Here is a 15,203-nt window from a genome sequence, read left to right as displayed (position 1 = left end):
AGTTTGTTCCTACATTTTCATTCTTGTATGATGTTAGAAAACCCATATTTTATAATATAAAATATTTTTATAACAATTAAAACTCCAGATAGGAATATCAGCTATGTAGGGTTGCTATTTACCGTAAAGATAACACACTAAGTTGCAGACAGGCACAATCAAAAACTTATGTATAAGCTTTCGACCAAGACCTTCATCAAAAATTTTATTGGTATTAATACCAACCAGCCGTCCACCAGGATGAATGGCCACTGCGAAACTGTGGCCAAGAGCAGAGTAGACCATCTTGTGGCGCAACATGCAGCTGAACAATAACATGGTTGATTTCAATGGCAGTTTCACTACCCAAGCCGTCTCCCAAACTCAATCTCTGATAACATACTGTCCTCACACCCTCCACCCAACAGTTTCCACCTCCTCTGCCCTATCATCTCCTCCCCATTCTCATTTCCTACCCTCTTTGTTTGCCAGTCTCTGCCAGTGCACCCACCCACTTTCCCCACTCCTCTCCTTTTTCACTCCATTTTCCCCACATCTCTGCCCCACAAGGTGGTGATGCTACACCTGTTGGCATTCCTCCATGCAGCACTCCTCTCTTCCTCCACCCGTGCACTGCTAACGTGTTCCCTTCACCTTGCCCACCCCTTCCATATTGTTGCATTCTGGTCTTAGATGCTGGAGTTGGTGATCATGTATGCGTGAGGTGTGCTTGCTTGTGTGAATGAATGGTGCATGTTTCTCTTTTTCCTATGAAGGTTGTGGCCAAAATCTTATGAGTAAGTGACTTTTGATTGCGCCTATCTGCAACTTAGCATGTTATGTTTCCTATAGGTATCAATCTATTCTTTCCTACATTGTTTTTACAACAATTTGTTTATAAGTATATCTTTACTGACATCAGTGCTGATACAGTTGTAACTGTTTGTTACTGATAATGTAACTAACTACAGAAGAATGCTGATGATCAGATGGGTAGATTGGTTAACCATGGAAGAGCTGCTGAATAAAACTGGAGGAAAAAGAACTTTATGGCACACTGTGACTTAAAGAAGGGATCAGTTGATAGGACACCTCTTGAGGCCCAGGGAGTTATACATTTGGTAATCGAGAGAAGTGTGAGGGGTACAAATTGAAGAGGAAAACCGAGGCTCGACGACAGTAAGCAGGTTCAAATGGCGTTGCAGCAGCTGTGTTGAGAGGAAGAGGCCTGCATAGGATAAGCTAATGTCGAGAGCCGCATCAAACTAGTTTTCTGACTGATGGCTGCAAGATAAACACTCTGTAACTAAACAGTAGCCTGCAGTCCGTTTTGTCTGATAATGAATAAGTATATTCAGAATATTTGGCCTTGTAGTCCATTTTCCATAGACTTTGTAATTTCCATCATTTTATCCTTGACTATAGAAAATACTTTTTGAAAAGATGCCTAGTGCATTTAGAGAAGTCTCGTGGAGACTAAAAGATATTTACACTAGGAGGAAGACACACAACCAAGAATCCATATTTTGAGAAAGACAGATTTCCTTGGTGAGTAGGATTAATTACTGCTAGAGTAGGATTAATTACTGTTATTTTCAGTTGTGGATCTACTATGCTTTTTCAGTGTCAGAATGCCTCTAGACTTGAGTTACATATTGTTAATCTCACCAGATATCTAATAGCTTTGAATATATTCTTCATGTGGAGGTGATTGGTTAATCACTGCAGGCTTAAATCCCTCAAGAGCCACAGAACACAGATATTAAATTTCAATGCAAGTTGATTTCTTTGTGTCTTTTTATTTATACAACAGTTTTATTAATATATACGTCTTAAAACAAGCCGTGAATTCAAATAGACAAGTCAGATACACGATGCTATATTTCAGTGTTGACACCAAGTCTCTGTAAACAACAGTCACAATGTCTAACACTTTGGACAACTTAAAGTGGTGAAGTATTGAGCAAAATCCCAGTTCTTTAACAATAGACTTACTTGAGGTGGTCAGCCGACTTTCCTTGCTGGTTAGCTTGCTGCTGCTGCAACCCCCTTTTCTCTTCTTCTCTGAAGCATATCTGCTAGGAACAGGAGTTTCTCAAGATTCTTTCTAATTATAAAAATAAGCAGACGTGCACAGTTTCTTTTGCTTAACTTCACGACGTATATTTGAACATCAAACTTTTACAAAACTCATTCTCCACATAAACAAACACTATCAAGTAAGTCCCTTCACGTGTCCAGAGGTTAAAACCAGAGTTCATTTACACATAAGAAAAGGTTGGCTTAAAACCCAAGTCCATTCTCATTCTGAATCTGAACATACATCTTATCCTCTCAATGCCCAAAACGAACAACAATTAACAATATTTCAACTGTGTTTTTTTTTTTCTCCCTACTACAATAGTCAAAGTTATAAAACAGTACAGAATACATAAACACTCCTTGTTCTTTCACTACGGCTTCCATGGTGCGACCAGCAAATACTTGTCGATGCCGTTCGACCGCCATGTCTACGGTCTTCTTACTACACACTTTGGACCTGCACACACATACTGGTGACTCACAGTAGATAGGCTCTCTCACACTTATATTTAAAATATTGTGTGTTCGAGACAATAGAAGGCCGAGTGATTCTAGAATTTATGCAGAAATTCTTGAAGCACTACAAACGTACTATCAGTTACTCAGCTCCTCGACAATCGAAATACACTTCCTGATTACAGAGCTGTGTGAATATCCTCATTGTTGCAAAATTTTTTTCCCCTCAAATGTTCTGTCAGCTTTCCAAAAAGAATTTCTTTCAGCTTGCTGAGAAGATAGTAATTGTGTGGTGCAAGATCTGGATTTCTCAATCAGCATCTCCTACATCTATGTGGCCTTAATCAATATGTTGGCACTGTTTCACTATGACTGAATGAGACCTTACATTTGGCCCATATAACGCCAAGATTTTATGATGACTCTGTGTGCAATTTAGAAGTCTTGTCCACAAGAATCATACTGTCCTATGTACTTCAACTTTGGAGTATGGGCACAGTTGTCTCACCATTTGAATCACACACTGTGATACACTTGTTATCCATAGCACATTAGAACTGTGTTTACAGAAATCCTAGAACATGTTCTATTTTCTGACATGCACCTTTCAAAATAAAAGTAGGCGTATGACAAGGTGATGGCATAACTCCAATTCTTTTTAGTAGTGTGTTAGAGAAAATAGTAAGAATTCGGAATGAAAAACTCATTGAACTCAGTATCTAACCTATAAGTCAAAATCAACTGTCTTTCAATTGCAGATGATTTTGCTATACTTTCCGAAAATGTGGCATGTGCAATAACACAAATAATTCTCCTGGAAGAAATAGCCTCCAGAACTGGCTTAAGAATTCCTACAGAAAATACAAAACTTTGTAACAAATGTTAAGGGTGAGCAGAATTTCTGAAAACAGGTATTGCCCAAGTAGAGAGGGTAAGAAAATTTAAATATTTAGGGGAGATAATCCAAGAAAATGCTTTGTAAAAATCTGCAATAGAGGAAAGGTCGCATAAAATGGGGAGAGCATATGGTATCATCAGAGATCTCTAGAATAAAAAGGGCGTATCCAAAAATGTGAAAATAAGGCATTACAACACAGTAGTGAAGCCAGAACACCTATATGCAAGCAAATGGTATTAAACTATAATTTAGATAAATCAGAAGTACTAGAAAGGTGAGTTATAAGGAATATATTAGGACCAGAAAACACAACAGAAGTTTGGAAATTACAAAGTAATGCTGAAATATACCAAAATATAGAAAAATATTGCAAAAATAATGAGAAAAAGACGACTCATATTTTTTGGACATCTATTTAGAATGCAAGACAGGCTATTAACTAATAAGACTTCCAAATATTTGTGGGGTAAGAAGTCCACAACAAACTGGGCCAACGAGTTAAAAAAGGATTTAGAAAGAAAGGATATAAAAATAGAAGATATAAACAACAGAGAAGCCTGTAAGGAAAGAGAATTGAAAATAAAGGATTCCAAGGCAGGGTAGCTAAAAAGACTTGTTCAGTATGGTATGAAGACAGAAAGAAGAACCATTGTGAACAGATGAAGGCATACTGAATGAAAAGAAAAGGACAAAGAATGAAGAAATGAAATTGGAATGTGGTCCGCAGATGGCCTATTTGCAATAAAAAGTAAAATAAAATAAAATAATCCAGGTGGATTAAAGAGTACCATATTCTTAGTAAATGAATTTTACAGTTGTATCCTAAGTCTATCTCAAAACTGAATATAACACAGTTGCTAATGTGCCACGATAGTCAGCTATCCATTTCAGAATGCTGAGGACTGTGTGTGTCCCAGTTGCACTCCATTTTATCAGCATACTCCTTAAGGAGTAATAACTTGAGTCTACATTTGAAAACGCTTCTACCGTCTGTCATACATTTTTGCCAAAGAGTTTTATAGCTCAATATTGCACTGTTATCTGAATTGGAGTTAGACTCATGAAAGGGAAGCACCAATAATTTTTTCTTCAAGCATTGTATAAGAGAATATCTCAATAACTCACAAAAAATTTCATGAGTGATAATTTCTAGCCTTTTTATTATTTTTTGCTGGCAAACTACATTCATAGTAGATGGGGTATTTTTTGCGGTAAGAAGTAGATGATCCGTATTTTTTTTTCCCCCAAAGTTTAAAGCTAGTTCATTTGTTAAAAACCAGTTAATAACCAGAACAAAAACATAGTTAATTTTTTTCCTGTGGATGCTTCTTTGATTGGCTTGACAATAATGCTTGTACCACCTGCAAAATAGGCTAATTTTGCCTTTTGTTTTGTATAAGCTGCATTGACACAGAGCGAGAACAGTAATGGGTCCTTCATCAAACTCTGCAGAAAGCTCATTGTGATTTCATCCCCTCTAGGTGATGTGCTGTTTCTGTTTTTATTATTTGAGCGTCCTGTTGTAAGTTTGTGCATCCTGTTTCTTAAACAGGAACTAGATTAGGCTTGTGCTAAACCATGTACCACATAAAAACTTAATCTGTCTTATAGAGTATTATGATTGCCACTTAATGTTTATTTCATAACTTGGTTTGTTTAGTTGCTAGCAGTTCAGTTGCTGTGGATTTACTTTGTGAGTGCTAAGTTTAAAAGTATTCTACAGAATGTGCTGTACTTTAAAATTTCTTGCGTTTTAGCACCAAATAATATTTTTTGTTTTACATCTACATGTATGTGCTGCAAGTCACCTGGTTACTTCGTGAGTGACTACTATTTCATTCATGAATAGAGTTTTGGGGGGGGCAGTGTGTTAGCTGCCCCTCATGACCTCAAATTTCTCTGATTTTACTTTCATGCTCACTTCCAATGTTACCTATCTGGTTAGTAAGGAATGCTTTGTAAATTGGGTACTGTGTGGCTTGCAGAAATTGCAGATGTGTTATATTGATAACTATTAATGAGTATATTAAGTAATAGTAATAAATTAATACCAGTCTCACTCCTTACAATATTCTCAAAATTTTTGATTAGGTAGTGCACTCAAGGGCTGTCATCCAGCTGTCTAGCAATAGAGTATTTACTCAGTTAAAGTTTTGATTTCAAAGGCATTGCTCTACTGAGGCAGCTTTTTATACTCATAAAATTTTTCCATGTGGTAAAACATCCACTGTATGTGTGTGGGTGTACTTGTGTGCACTGGTGAATGATGCAACAAAAGTCTAACAGCAGTCAGTATTCAATTTGATTTTCTTGTTTTGGTACCTGTCAGTTGCTCACAGCTTTTCCCATGTAATATTTATGTGGTTATATTTTCATATATCATTGTTTATTAACAAATAAGAGAACTTTTAACAAATGTTAAATGTAGACAGCTGTGCTTCCCTCTTCCTTTATGTTCCATCTTTCAGGTTTTACTTATGTGTTTTTGTCATATAGTAAGAATTACAAACTACACACGTCAAAAAATGTTTTGCATAACCTCAGTTCTGAGAGTTCCGGAACCTGTACAGAAAATTGGAATAGAGATCAACATGAACATCATTACATGCCTTTTTATTGCTCATGAAAACCACACATTGCGTGTTGTACCACCATACAGTGAGACCTTCAGAGGTGGTTGTCCAGATTTCTGTACACACCTGCACTTCTGATACCCAGTTCCACGTCCTCTTGCATTGATGCATGCCTGTGTTCATCGTGGCATACTATCCACAAGTTCATCAAGGCACGTTGGCCCGGACTGTCCCACTCCTCAGTGGCGATTCGGCATAGATCCCTCAGAGTGGTTGGTGGGTCACGTCCATAAACAGCCCCTTTCGATCTATCCCAGGCATGTTCAATAGGGTTCATGTCTGGAGAACATGCTGGACACTCTAGTCAAGCAATGTCGTTATCCTGAAGGAAGTGGTTCACAAGATGTGCACGATGGGGGCATAAATTATCATCCATGAAGACAAATGCCTCGCCAATATGCTGCCGATATGGTTTCCTATCAGTCGAAGGATGGCATTCATGTATTGTACAGCCGTTATGGTGATTGTATGATATATTATAGACAATAAAGTATGTTCTGTCCTTTCCTTATCTCCTTCCCTTTTTTTTATTAAAAAAATCTATTCACTTTTTGTTTTGGTGGCCGTGCCGCTCTTGGTTGCACGCTAGGCGGGTGACCTTGAACGGGACTTAGCCGCTGGACGAGGCTGCCGGGCAACACGGGCCCTAGTATTACTAGGCCCGTGTTGCAGAAAAACTGGTTTCCGGTCACGCCAGTCGGGACTGATAAGGCACGCTGGCGCTGTGCTAGCGCGTGGTGACCGGAAGTCTTTATTGTCTATAATATATCATACAATCACCGTTGATCTTTATTTTACAATTGCCATTGCCGACTTTCACCCATATAAAGATGTACTCATCAGCATTTAACTTCTTCTTCCTTCTCGTAGTCAAAACAAATGGCATGCTTGGAAAAAGAGTACCATAAGGCTGTTTAGCCAAGAGTCCTGTAGTCTCAGCTGTACTCCATGTTTTCCAAGCCAAAATGTTAGCATCTGGAAATGCTTCAAGGCCACCATAATCTGCGTGATTGCCCCATACAACAGCAAGTGTCAACCAGGTACTACCTCCAAACACTGCTTGTACATCACAGGTAAAGTTCAGATGAAGTCCACGAAAAACATTTGGACCTCCAATCAACTGCTGTTTATTAAACTGACCAGCCAAGTCAATATCAATCGCCTTCAAACTGCGATACACAGGTACACTGCACTTGCTGGACAGTGTGTCTAAGGCATTCAGCCTGAGTGGGTTGCCTCCATACACTCCTCCAACGATCGTCTGGTTGAAGGCATATGCGACACTCTTCTGTGAAGAGGATGTGATGCCAATCCTGATTGGTTCATTCGGCATGTTTTTGGGCCCATCTGTGCTGCGCTGCATGGTGTCGTCGTTGCAAAGATTGACCTTGCTGTGGATGTTGGGAGTGAAGTTGCGCATCATAAAGTCTATTGCGCACAGTTTGAGTCGTAACAGGATGTCCTATGGCCACACAAAAAGCGTTATTCAACATGGTTGTGGTGCTGTCAGGGTTCCTCCGAGTCATAATCCATAGGTAGTGGTCATCCATTGCAGTAGTAGCCCTTGGGCGGCCTGAGCGAGGCATGTCATTGGCAGTTCCTCTCTCTCTGTATCCCCCCCTGCGGGTCCGGGGATTAGAATAGGCCCGAGGTATTCCTGCCTGTCGTAAGAGGCGACTAAAAGGAGTCCATCCCCCTCACGGGGGTAGTTAGCGCCTGCGTCCGGAGACGGATGGTTCCACGACCTATAATTGTGGTCTTTTTGGTTTTTCACTTCTCGTTTCTTCCTTCCTTTTGTTGGTTCCTTTCTTTGCTCTTCTCCACCTCACTGTCTTCCTTACTCTTTCCCTTGACTTCTCCTTGCCTTCTTCTCCTTGCCTTCTCATTGCCTTCTTCTCCTTGCCTTCTCATTGCCTTCTTCTCCTTGCCTTCTCATTGCCTTCTTCTCCTTGCCTTCTCATTGCCTTCTTCTCCTTGCCTTCTCATTGCCTTCTTCTCCTTGCCTTCTCATTGCCTTCTTCTCCTTGCCTTCTCATTGCCTTCTTCTCCTTACCTTCTCTGGTCTCCGCCTCGGTGTTTGAGACAGTCTGTCCTCTTTCTCCCTCTCTCTCTTCTTTTTCCTCTTCTTCCTTCCTCCCTGTGGGTGCCTGAAGGCCGACCCACACGTTCGCACGCGTAGCCGGTGACAGGGTAACGCGTAAGTCCCCGCCCTGGGTAGACATGTAAGGCACGCGCGTACCCTCTGGTAAAGGCCAGGCCCGAGGAGGGGTGATTGCCTGAGCTGATACCTTCTGACCATGCCGATTGGTCCCTCCGTCTGTTTCTCGGGAGGTGTGACCTGAGGTGTAAACATTCACCTAAGGCGGGAGTGCCCTCTGAGAAGGTCCCCACAAGGAAGGAGCGCGCCGTCGGAGACGCTGGCAGTCATGGGGGATTCCTCCGCAATGGATTCCACTCCATCTCTCTCGACTTCTGCCCAAAAACGGAAACGTGACCAGCCACCAGTGACAAAAGTACTACCGCCTGCCCCACAGTTCCTCGTCGTTTCTCGATCTGAGGACGGAAAGGATTTTTCCTCTGTCAACCCTTTCGTTATCCAGAAGGGCGTAGATGCCATAGCCGGATCTGTCAAATCTTGTACCAGGTTGCGTAACAGTACCTTATTACTAGAAACTGAGAGTGCCTTTCAGGCACAAAAACTGCTTCGGGCCACACTCCTGTACACGTTCCCTGTCCGGGTGGAGGCCCACCGAACTTTGAATTCGTCTCGTGGTGTAGTCTATACTAGCTCCCTCGATGGATTGACTGACGAGGAGATTCAATCTTTCCTCGCTGAGCAGGGCGTGACGGCTGTCCATAGGGTCATGAAAAAGGTCAACAATGACCTTGTACCGACCCGGACACTTTTCTTGACCTTCGATAGTGTTAAGCTGGCATCGCGCATCAAGGCGGGCTATGAGGTTATTTCTGTTCGCCCCTATGTCCCGACACCTACGCGCTGCTACCAGTGTCAGCGTTTCAATCACACTCGACAGTCTTGTTCCAATGCGGCTAAATGTGTCACTTGTGGCAGGGATGCCCATGAGGGTGACTGTCCACCTCCGTCTCCTCATTGTGTGAACTGTCAGGGTGACCATGCCGCATCCTCCCGCGACTGTCCTGTCTATAAGGAAGAACGCTGTATCCAAGAAATTCGGGTCAAAGAGAAAGTGTCCACCTCGGCTGCTCGCAAGCTATTGGCTAGTAGGAAGCCCGCGCTGCTCCCAGCGGGGAAATACAGTACTGTCCTCGCCTCTCCTTGGACTACCAGGGAGGTGGCAACCCAGGCATGCGATCTGACCTTCAGCACCACGGTCGTCCGTTCGGCCAGTGCTAAGATCGCGCGGTCGACGTCTCCTCTTCCTCCCATCACCCCACAGACACCAGCCCCTTCTTCAGCTTCTGCTAAGACGAAGACCCCGAAGTCAGATGCATGGGCCTTCAAGAAGGAACCATCCCGTGCAGACTTCCTACGTACCTCGACCTCCCAGCCTTCAACCGGTACTTCCACCAAACGTCCTTCCACGAAAGCTCATAGGAAGCACAGTTCTCCTTCTCCGCCACGGCGCATTTCTTCTCTTGCGCCACCCAGCGGTTGCCGCCCCAGGCCGTCATCCGTTTCGCCTGGCCGCACCGCTGGTAGCCGAACATCTGGCCGTTCACCGGCGGAGGAAGCTCCCCCTCCCGGCCATCCTCCCAAGATGGCCGATGAACCTATAGACCCAATGGACGATGACTGTCCGCCTACTGATAGCGGCAGCAGTGCTCGCTCGAAGCCAGGCCCTCAGCGGCCTTCAAGGTGACCCCTTCTTTCATCTTCCTTTTCTTACGATGGCACTTATTCACTGGAATATTCGCAGCATTCGCTCCAACCGAGAGGACTTGAAGTTGCTGCTCCGCTTGCACCGTCCGCTCGTCGTAGCCCTCCAGGAAACAAAGCTACGCCCATGCGATCAAATTGCCTTGGCACACTACACCTCTGTGCGTTTTGACCTACCCCCTGTGGTAGGTATCCCAGCTCATGGAGGGGTTATGTTGCTGGTCCGGGATGATATTTACTACGATCCCATCACGTTGCACACCGGCCTGCAGGCAGTTGCCATCCGCATTACTCTCCCCACTTTTACATTTTCCATTTGTACCGTTTACACTCCATCGTCATCTGCTGTTACCAGGGCAGACATGATGCAACTTATTGCTCAGCTACCTGCACCATTTTTGTTAACTGGAGACTTCAATGCCCACCATTCCCTTTGGGGCTCTCCAGCATCCTGCCCGAGGGGCTCCTTGTTAGCAGACCTTTTCAACCAGCTCAATCTTGTCTGCCTCAATACTGGCGCCCCTACTTTTCTTTCGGACACATCTCACACCTATTCCCATTTAGACTTCTCTATATGTACTACCCAACCTGCACGCCGGTTTGAGTGGTATGCACTTTCTGATACATATTCGAGTGACCACTTCCCGTGTGTTATCCATCTCCTGCAGCATACCCCCTCTCCGTGCTCCTCTAGTTGGACCATCTCCAAGGCAGACTGGGGGCTCTTTTCTTCCAGGGTGACCTTTCAGGATCAAACCTTCCCAAGCTGCGATCGTCAGGTCGCACACTTCACGGAAGTCATTCTCACTGCTGCTGAATATTCCATCCCTCACCCTACTTCTTCTCCACGTCGCGTACCGGTCCCCTGGTGGTCCGCAGCATGTAGAGACGCTTTACGTGCTCGTTGACGTGCTTTACGCACCTTTAAACGCCACCCTAAAGTGGCGAATTGTATCAATTATAAACGATTACGTGCTCAGTGTCGTCGTATTATTAAAGAAAGCAAGAAAGCCAGCTGGGCTGCTTTCACAAGCACCTTCAACAGTTTTACTCCTTCTCCTGTTGTCTGGGGTAGCCTGCGCCGGCTATCTGGCACTAAGGTCCACTCACCAGTTTCTGGCTTGACGGTCGCGAATGACGTCCTTGTGGCCCCTGAGGATGTCTCCAATGCCTTCGGCCGCTTTTTCGCAGAGGTTTCGAGCTCCGATCATTACCACCCTGCCTTCCTCCCCCGCAAACAGGCAGAGGAGGCTAGGCCACCTAACTTCCGCTCCTCGAATCATGAAAGTTATAATGCCCCATTCACCATGCGGGAACTCGAAAACGCACTTGGCCAATCACGGTCCTCCGCTCCAGGGCCTGATTCTATTCATATTCAGATGTTGAAGAACCTTTCTCCTGCGGGTAAAGTTTTCTTCTTCGTACATACAATCGCATCTGGATTGAGGGACATGTTCCCGCATGCTGGCGCGAGTCTATTGTTGTCCCGATTCCTAAGCCGGGGAAGGACAAGCACTTGCCTTCCAGTTATCGACCTATCTCGCTTACCAGCTGTGTCTGTAAAGTGATGGAGCGAATGGTTAACTCTCGATTGGTTTGGCTGCTCGAGTCTCGACGCCTACTTACCAATGTACAACGTGGATTTCGTAGGCGCCGCTCTGCTGTTGACCATCTGGTTACCTTGTCGACCTTCATTATGAATAACTTCTTGCGGAAGCGCCCGACCGCGGCTGTGTTCTTTGATTTGGAAAAGGCTTACGACACCTGTTGGAGGGCGGGCATTCTCCGCACCATGTATACATGGGGCCTTCGCGGTCGCCTCCCTCTTTTTATTCGTTCCTTTTTAATGGATCGACAGTTCAGGGTACGTGTGGGTTCTGTCCTGTCCGACACCTTTCGCCAGGAGAATGGGGTGCCACAGGGCTCAGTTTTGAGCGTCGCTCTCTTCGCCATCGCGATCAATCCAATAATGGATTGCCTCCCAGCTGATGTATCAGGCTCCCTTTTCGTGGACAATTTTACCATCTATTGCAGCGCGCAGTGTACACGTGTCCTGGAGCGCTGTCTTCAGCGTTCTCTTGACCGTCTTTACTCCTGGAGTGTCGCCAGTGGCTTCCGTTTTTCTGCCGAGAAGACGGTCTGTATTAACTTCTGGTGCTACAAAGAGTTTCTCCCACCGTCCTTACGACTCGGTCCCGTTGCTCTCCCAATCGTGGAGACAACCAAATTTTTAGGCCTTACATTTGACAGGAAACTTAGCTGGTCTCCACATGTGTCATATTTGGCCGCCCGTTGTACCCGTTCTTTAAATGTCCTCCGTGTTCTCAGTTGTATGTCGTGGGGAGCGGATCGAACCATCCTACTTCGTCTATATCGGTCGATCGTCCGCTCCAAGCTGGATTATGGGAGCTTCGTATACTCCTCTGCACGGCCATCCATCTTACGCCGCCTCAACTCCATACAACATCGGGGTTTACGACTTGCGATCGGAGCATTTTATACTAGTCCCGTAGAGAGTCTTCATGCTGACGCTGGCGAATTGCCACTCACCTACCGGCGCGATATACTGCTTTGTCGGTATGCCTGTCGGCTACTGTCAATGCCCGACCATCCGTCTTATCGTTCCTTTTTTGACGACTCTCTCGACCGTCAATACGGGTTGTATGTCTCTGCCCTGCTACCCCCTGGAGTTCGCTTTCGTCGCCTCCTTCAACACCTTAATTTTTCACTCCCTGCAACCTTTCGAGTGGGCGAGAGCCACACGCCACCTTGGCTCCAGGCTCCGGTCCGCGTTCACCTTGACCTCAGCTCGCTCCCAAAAGAGGTTATCCCCGGTTCGGTCTACCACTCCCGTTTTGTGGAACTTCGTTCGAAGTTCATCAATATGACTTTTATTTATACAGATGGCTCTAAGACCAATGACGGGGACGGGTGTTCTTTTATTGTCGGGGCACAAAGTTTCAAATACCGGCTCCATGGCCATTGTTCGGTCTTCACAGCTGAGCTCTTTGCCCTCTACCAGGCTGTTCTTTACATCTGCCGCCACCGACATTCTGCTTATGTCATCTGCTCCAATTCCCTGAGTGCCATCCAGAGCCTCAGTGATCCGTATCCGGTTCACCCTTTCGTGCACCGGATCCACGGATCCAACGCTCTCTTCGGCAGCTGGTGGACGTCGGTTCTCCGGTTAGCTTTATGTGGGTCCCTTGCCATGTCGGTATCCCTGGGAACGAAGCTGCAGATGCCGCGGCCAAGGCTGCGGTCCTCCAGCCTCGGACAGCTTCTTGTTGTGTCCCTTCGTCAGATTTTAGCAGGGTTATTTGTCGGCGCATTTTATCGCTGTGGCATGCCGATTGGGCTGCCCTTACAGCCAACAAGCTTCGGGCCTTGAAACCTCTTCCCGTGGCTTGGACGTCCTCCTCACGCCCTTCTCGGCGGGAGGAGGTAGTTTTGGCCCGGTTACGAATTGGACACTGCCGGTTCAGCCATCGCCATCTGCTGACGGCTGCGCTGGCGCCGTTCTGCCCATGTGGGCAATTGCTGATGGTCCGCCACATTTTAATGTCGTGTCCGGATTTTAACGCACTGCGTCTCGATCTTAACCTGCCATGTACTTTAGATGCCGTTTTAGCGGATGATCCACGAGCAGCTGCTCGTGTTCTTCGTTTTATCAATTTGACAAACCTCACTAAGGACATTTGATGATGCTGTTTTTTAATCCTATGCCTGTCAGTCTGTCTTTTATCGTGTTTTCCCTTTTAGTTGTTGTTTTAAACTTTTGCCTCGCGGTGCATTCTTAATGTCGTCAGGGCGCTAATGACCATTGAAGTTGTGCTGTATCTCCACCATATTCGAACAACTTCGCTTTGGTTCACTCAGAGATACTTGGACATTTCCCTTGTTGAGAGCCCTTCCTGGCACAAAGTAACAGTACGGACACAATCGAACTACGGTATTGACCGTCCAGGCATGGTTGAACTATAGGGAAGATGAGCTGTGTACCTCCTTCCTGGTGGAATGACTGGAACTGATTGGCTGTCAGACCCCCTCCGTCTCATAGGCACTGCTCATGCATGGTTGTTTACAAGTTTGGGTGGGTTTTAGTGACATCTCTGAACTATCAAAGGGACTGAGGCTGTGATACAATATCCACAGTCAGTGTGTTCAGGAGTTCTGGGAACTGGGGTGATGCAAAACTTTTTTGATGTGTGTATATGAATCTTATGTTTACACAAATTGATATTAACAGAGCTGATTCATATACTGCTGTTCAAATTTGTGTATGATTACATTCAACAGTTTGGTGCTGATGAGATTAAAGCCTGTCCTGTTGGAACGGTCCCTCAATGAGCTGGAGTCAAGCTTCCGCTCATATTCTCGTGCATTGGTGGGTATTGCTGCAGGCCTTCACCGTACACGAGAGGTCCGATGTTTGTTTGTAGAGCTTGTTGAACGTTGTTTGGAACCATGGAGGCAAGCAGGTTGGCCACATCAAGACCTTCGATCATTCCTCAATGCTTATACTACGTCAGCACTTGAGATGGACATCTTCAGGTGGGCATAATTACTTTTGGATATCCATTTTTCTGTTCCACATTTCTGACGGACAAAAGATGTAATTGCACTTGCTAATTTACTAATAAGTATCAGATAAGATAATATGCTTTTCTTACAGTGGAAAAACACACACACACACACACACACACACACACACACACACACACACACACACAAATGGGATCATATTAATTTCACCTGAAATGATACTGCAGTCAGTCAAAAAGGGATGAACTTTCTTGTGCTCCACATTGCGTAAAATTATTGCCAACAATTTGCATTTTTAATGTAGTGCAGTTCCACAAAAGATTTTGTGGGTTCACTTTTTATGTAGTATGATCACATGTAATTAGTATAGGGAGTCCTATTAAAAATGATTGTCACCCAATTTTCACTCCTTACAGTTTGCATTGTTATCAGGCATGATAATTACAGCATGTTTCAGACAAAAGCTATTTGGTTTTGAGCATAGAACCACAATATGAATCATAATATTTTCAGCTATTGCTCAACCTTCTGATGGGATACTGAAACCTAATCACCATTGTAAAGGGCACTACTATCAATAGTAGTATGATGTAGCAACTAGTGCATGTTATGCATTCCTGGCTTTCTGGTAGTTTTGGAACTGGGAATATCTATTTCTGGCAGAGGTATTGTGTGGGTATTTTATTCTACAATGTCAAAATACTACTGGTCACATTCCAGTATGCAAGGAGGACAGTCGTCATTCAGTTTT

General features: G+C 44.7%; 1 protein-coding gene across 1 annotated transcript in view; it reads left to right on the top strand.

The window, feature by feature from the left end:
* The window catches only part of LOC126100333 (acidic fibroblast growth factor intracellular-binding protein), a 100,743-nt gene that overhangs the window by 55,650 nt on the left and 29,890 nt on the right, over positions 1-15,203 (top strand). Inside the window, exon 7 of the mRNA XM_049910945.1 lies at positions 14,207-14,461. Coding sequence (XP_049766902.1) covers positions 14,207-14,461 — 255 coding nt within the window. The remainder of the gene's footprint in view (positions 1-14,206; positions 14,462-15,203) is intronic.

Source organism: Schistocerca cancellata, chromosome 9 (genome assembly GCF_023864275.1).
Source record: "Schistocerca cancellata isolate TAMUIC-IGC-003103 chromosome 9, iqSchCanc2.1, whole genome shotgun sequence".
NCBI lineage: Eukaryota > Metazoa > Arthropoda > Insecta > Orthoptera > Acrididae > Schistocerca > Schistocerca cancellata.
Note: the sequence above shows the minus strand (reverse complement) of the source record. Positions and strands in the feature narration are given on the sequence as shown.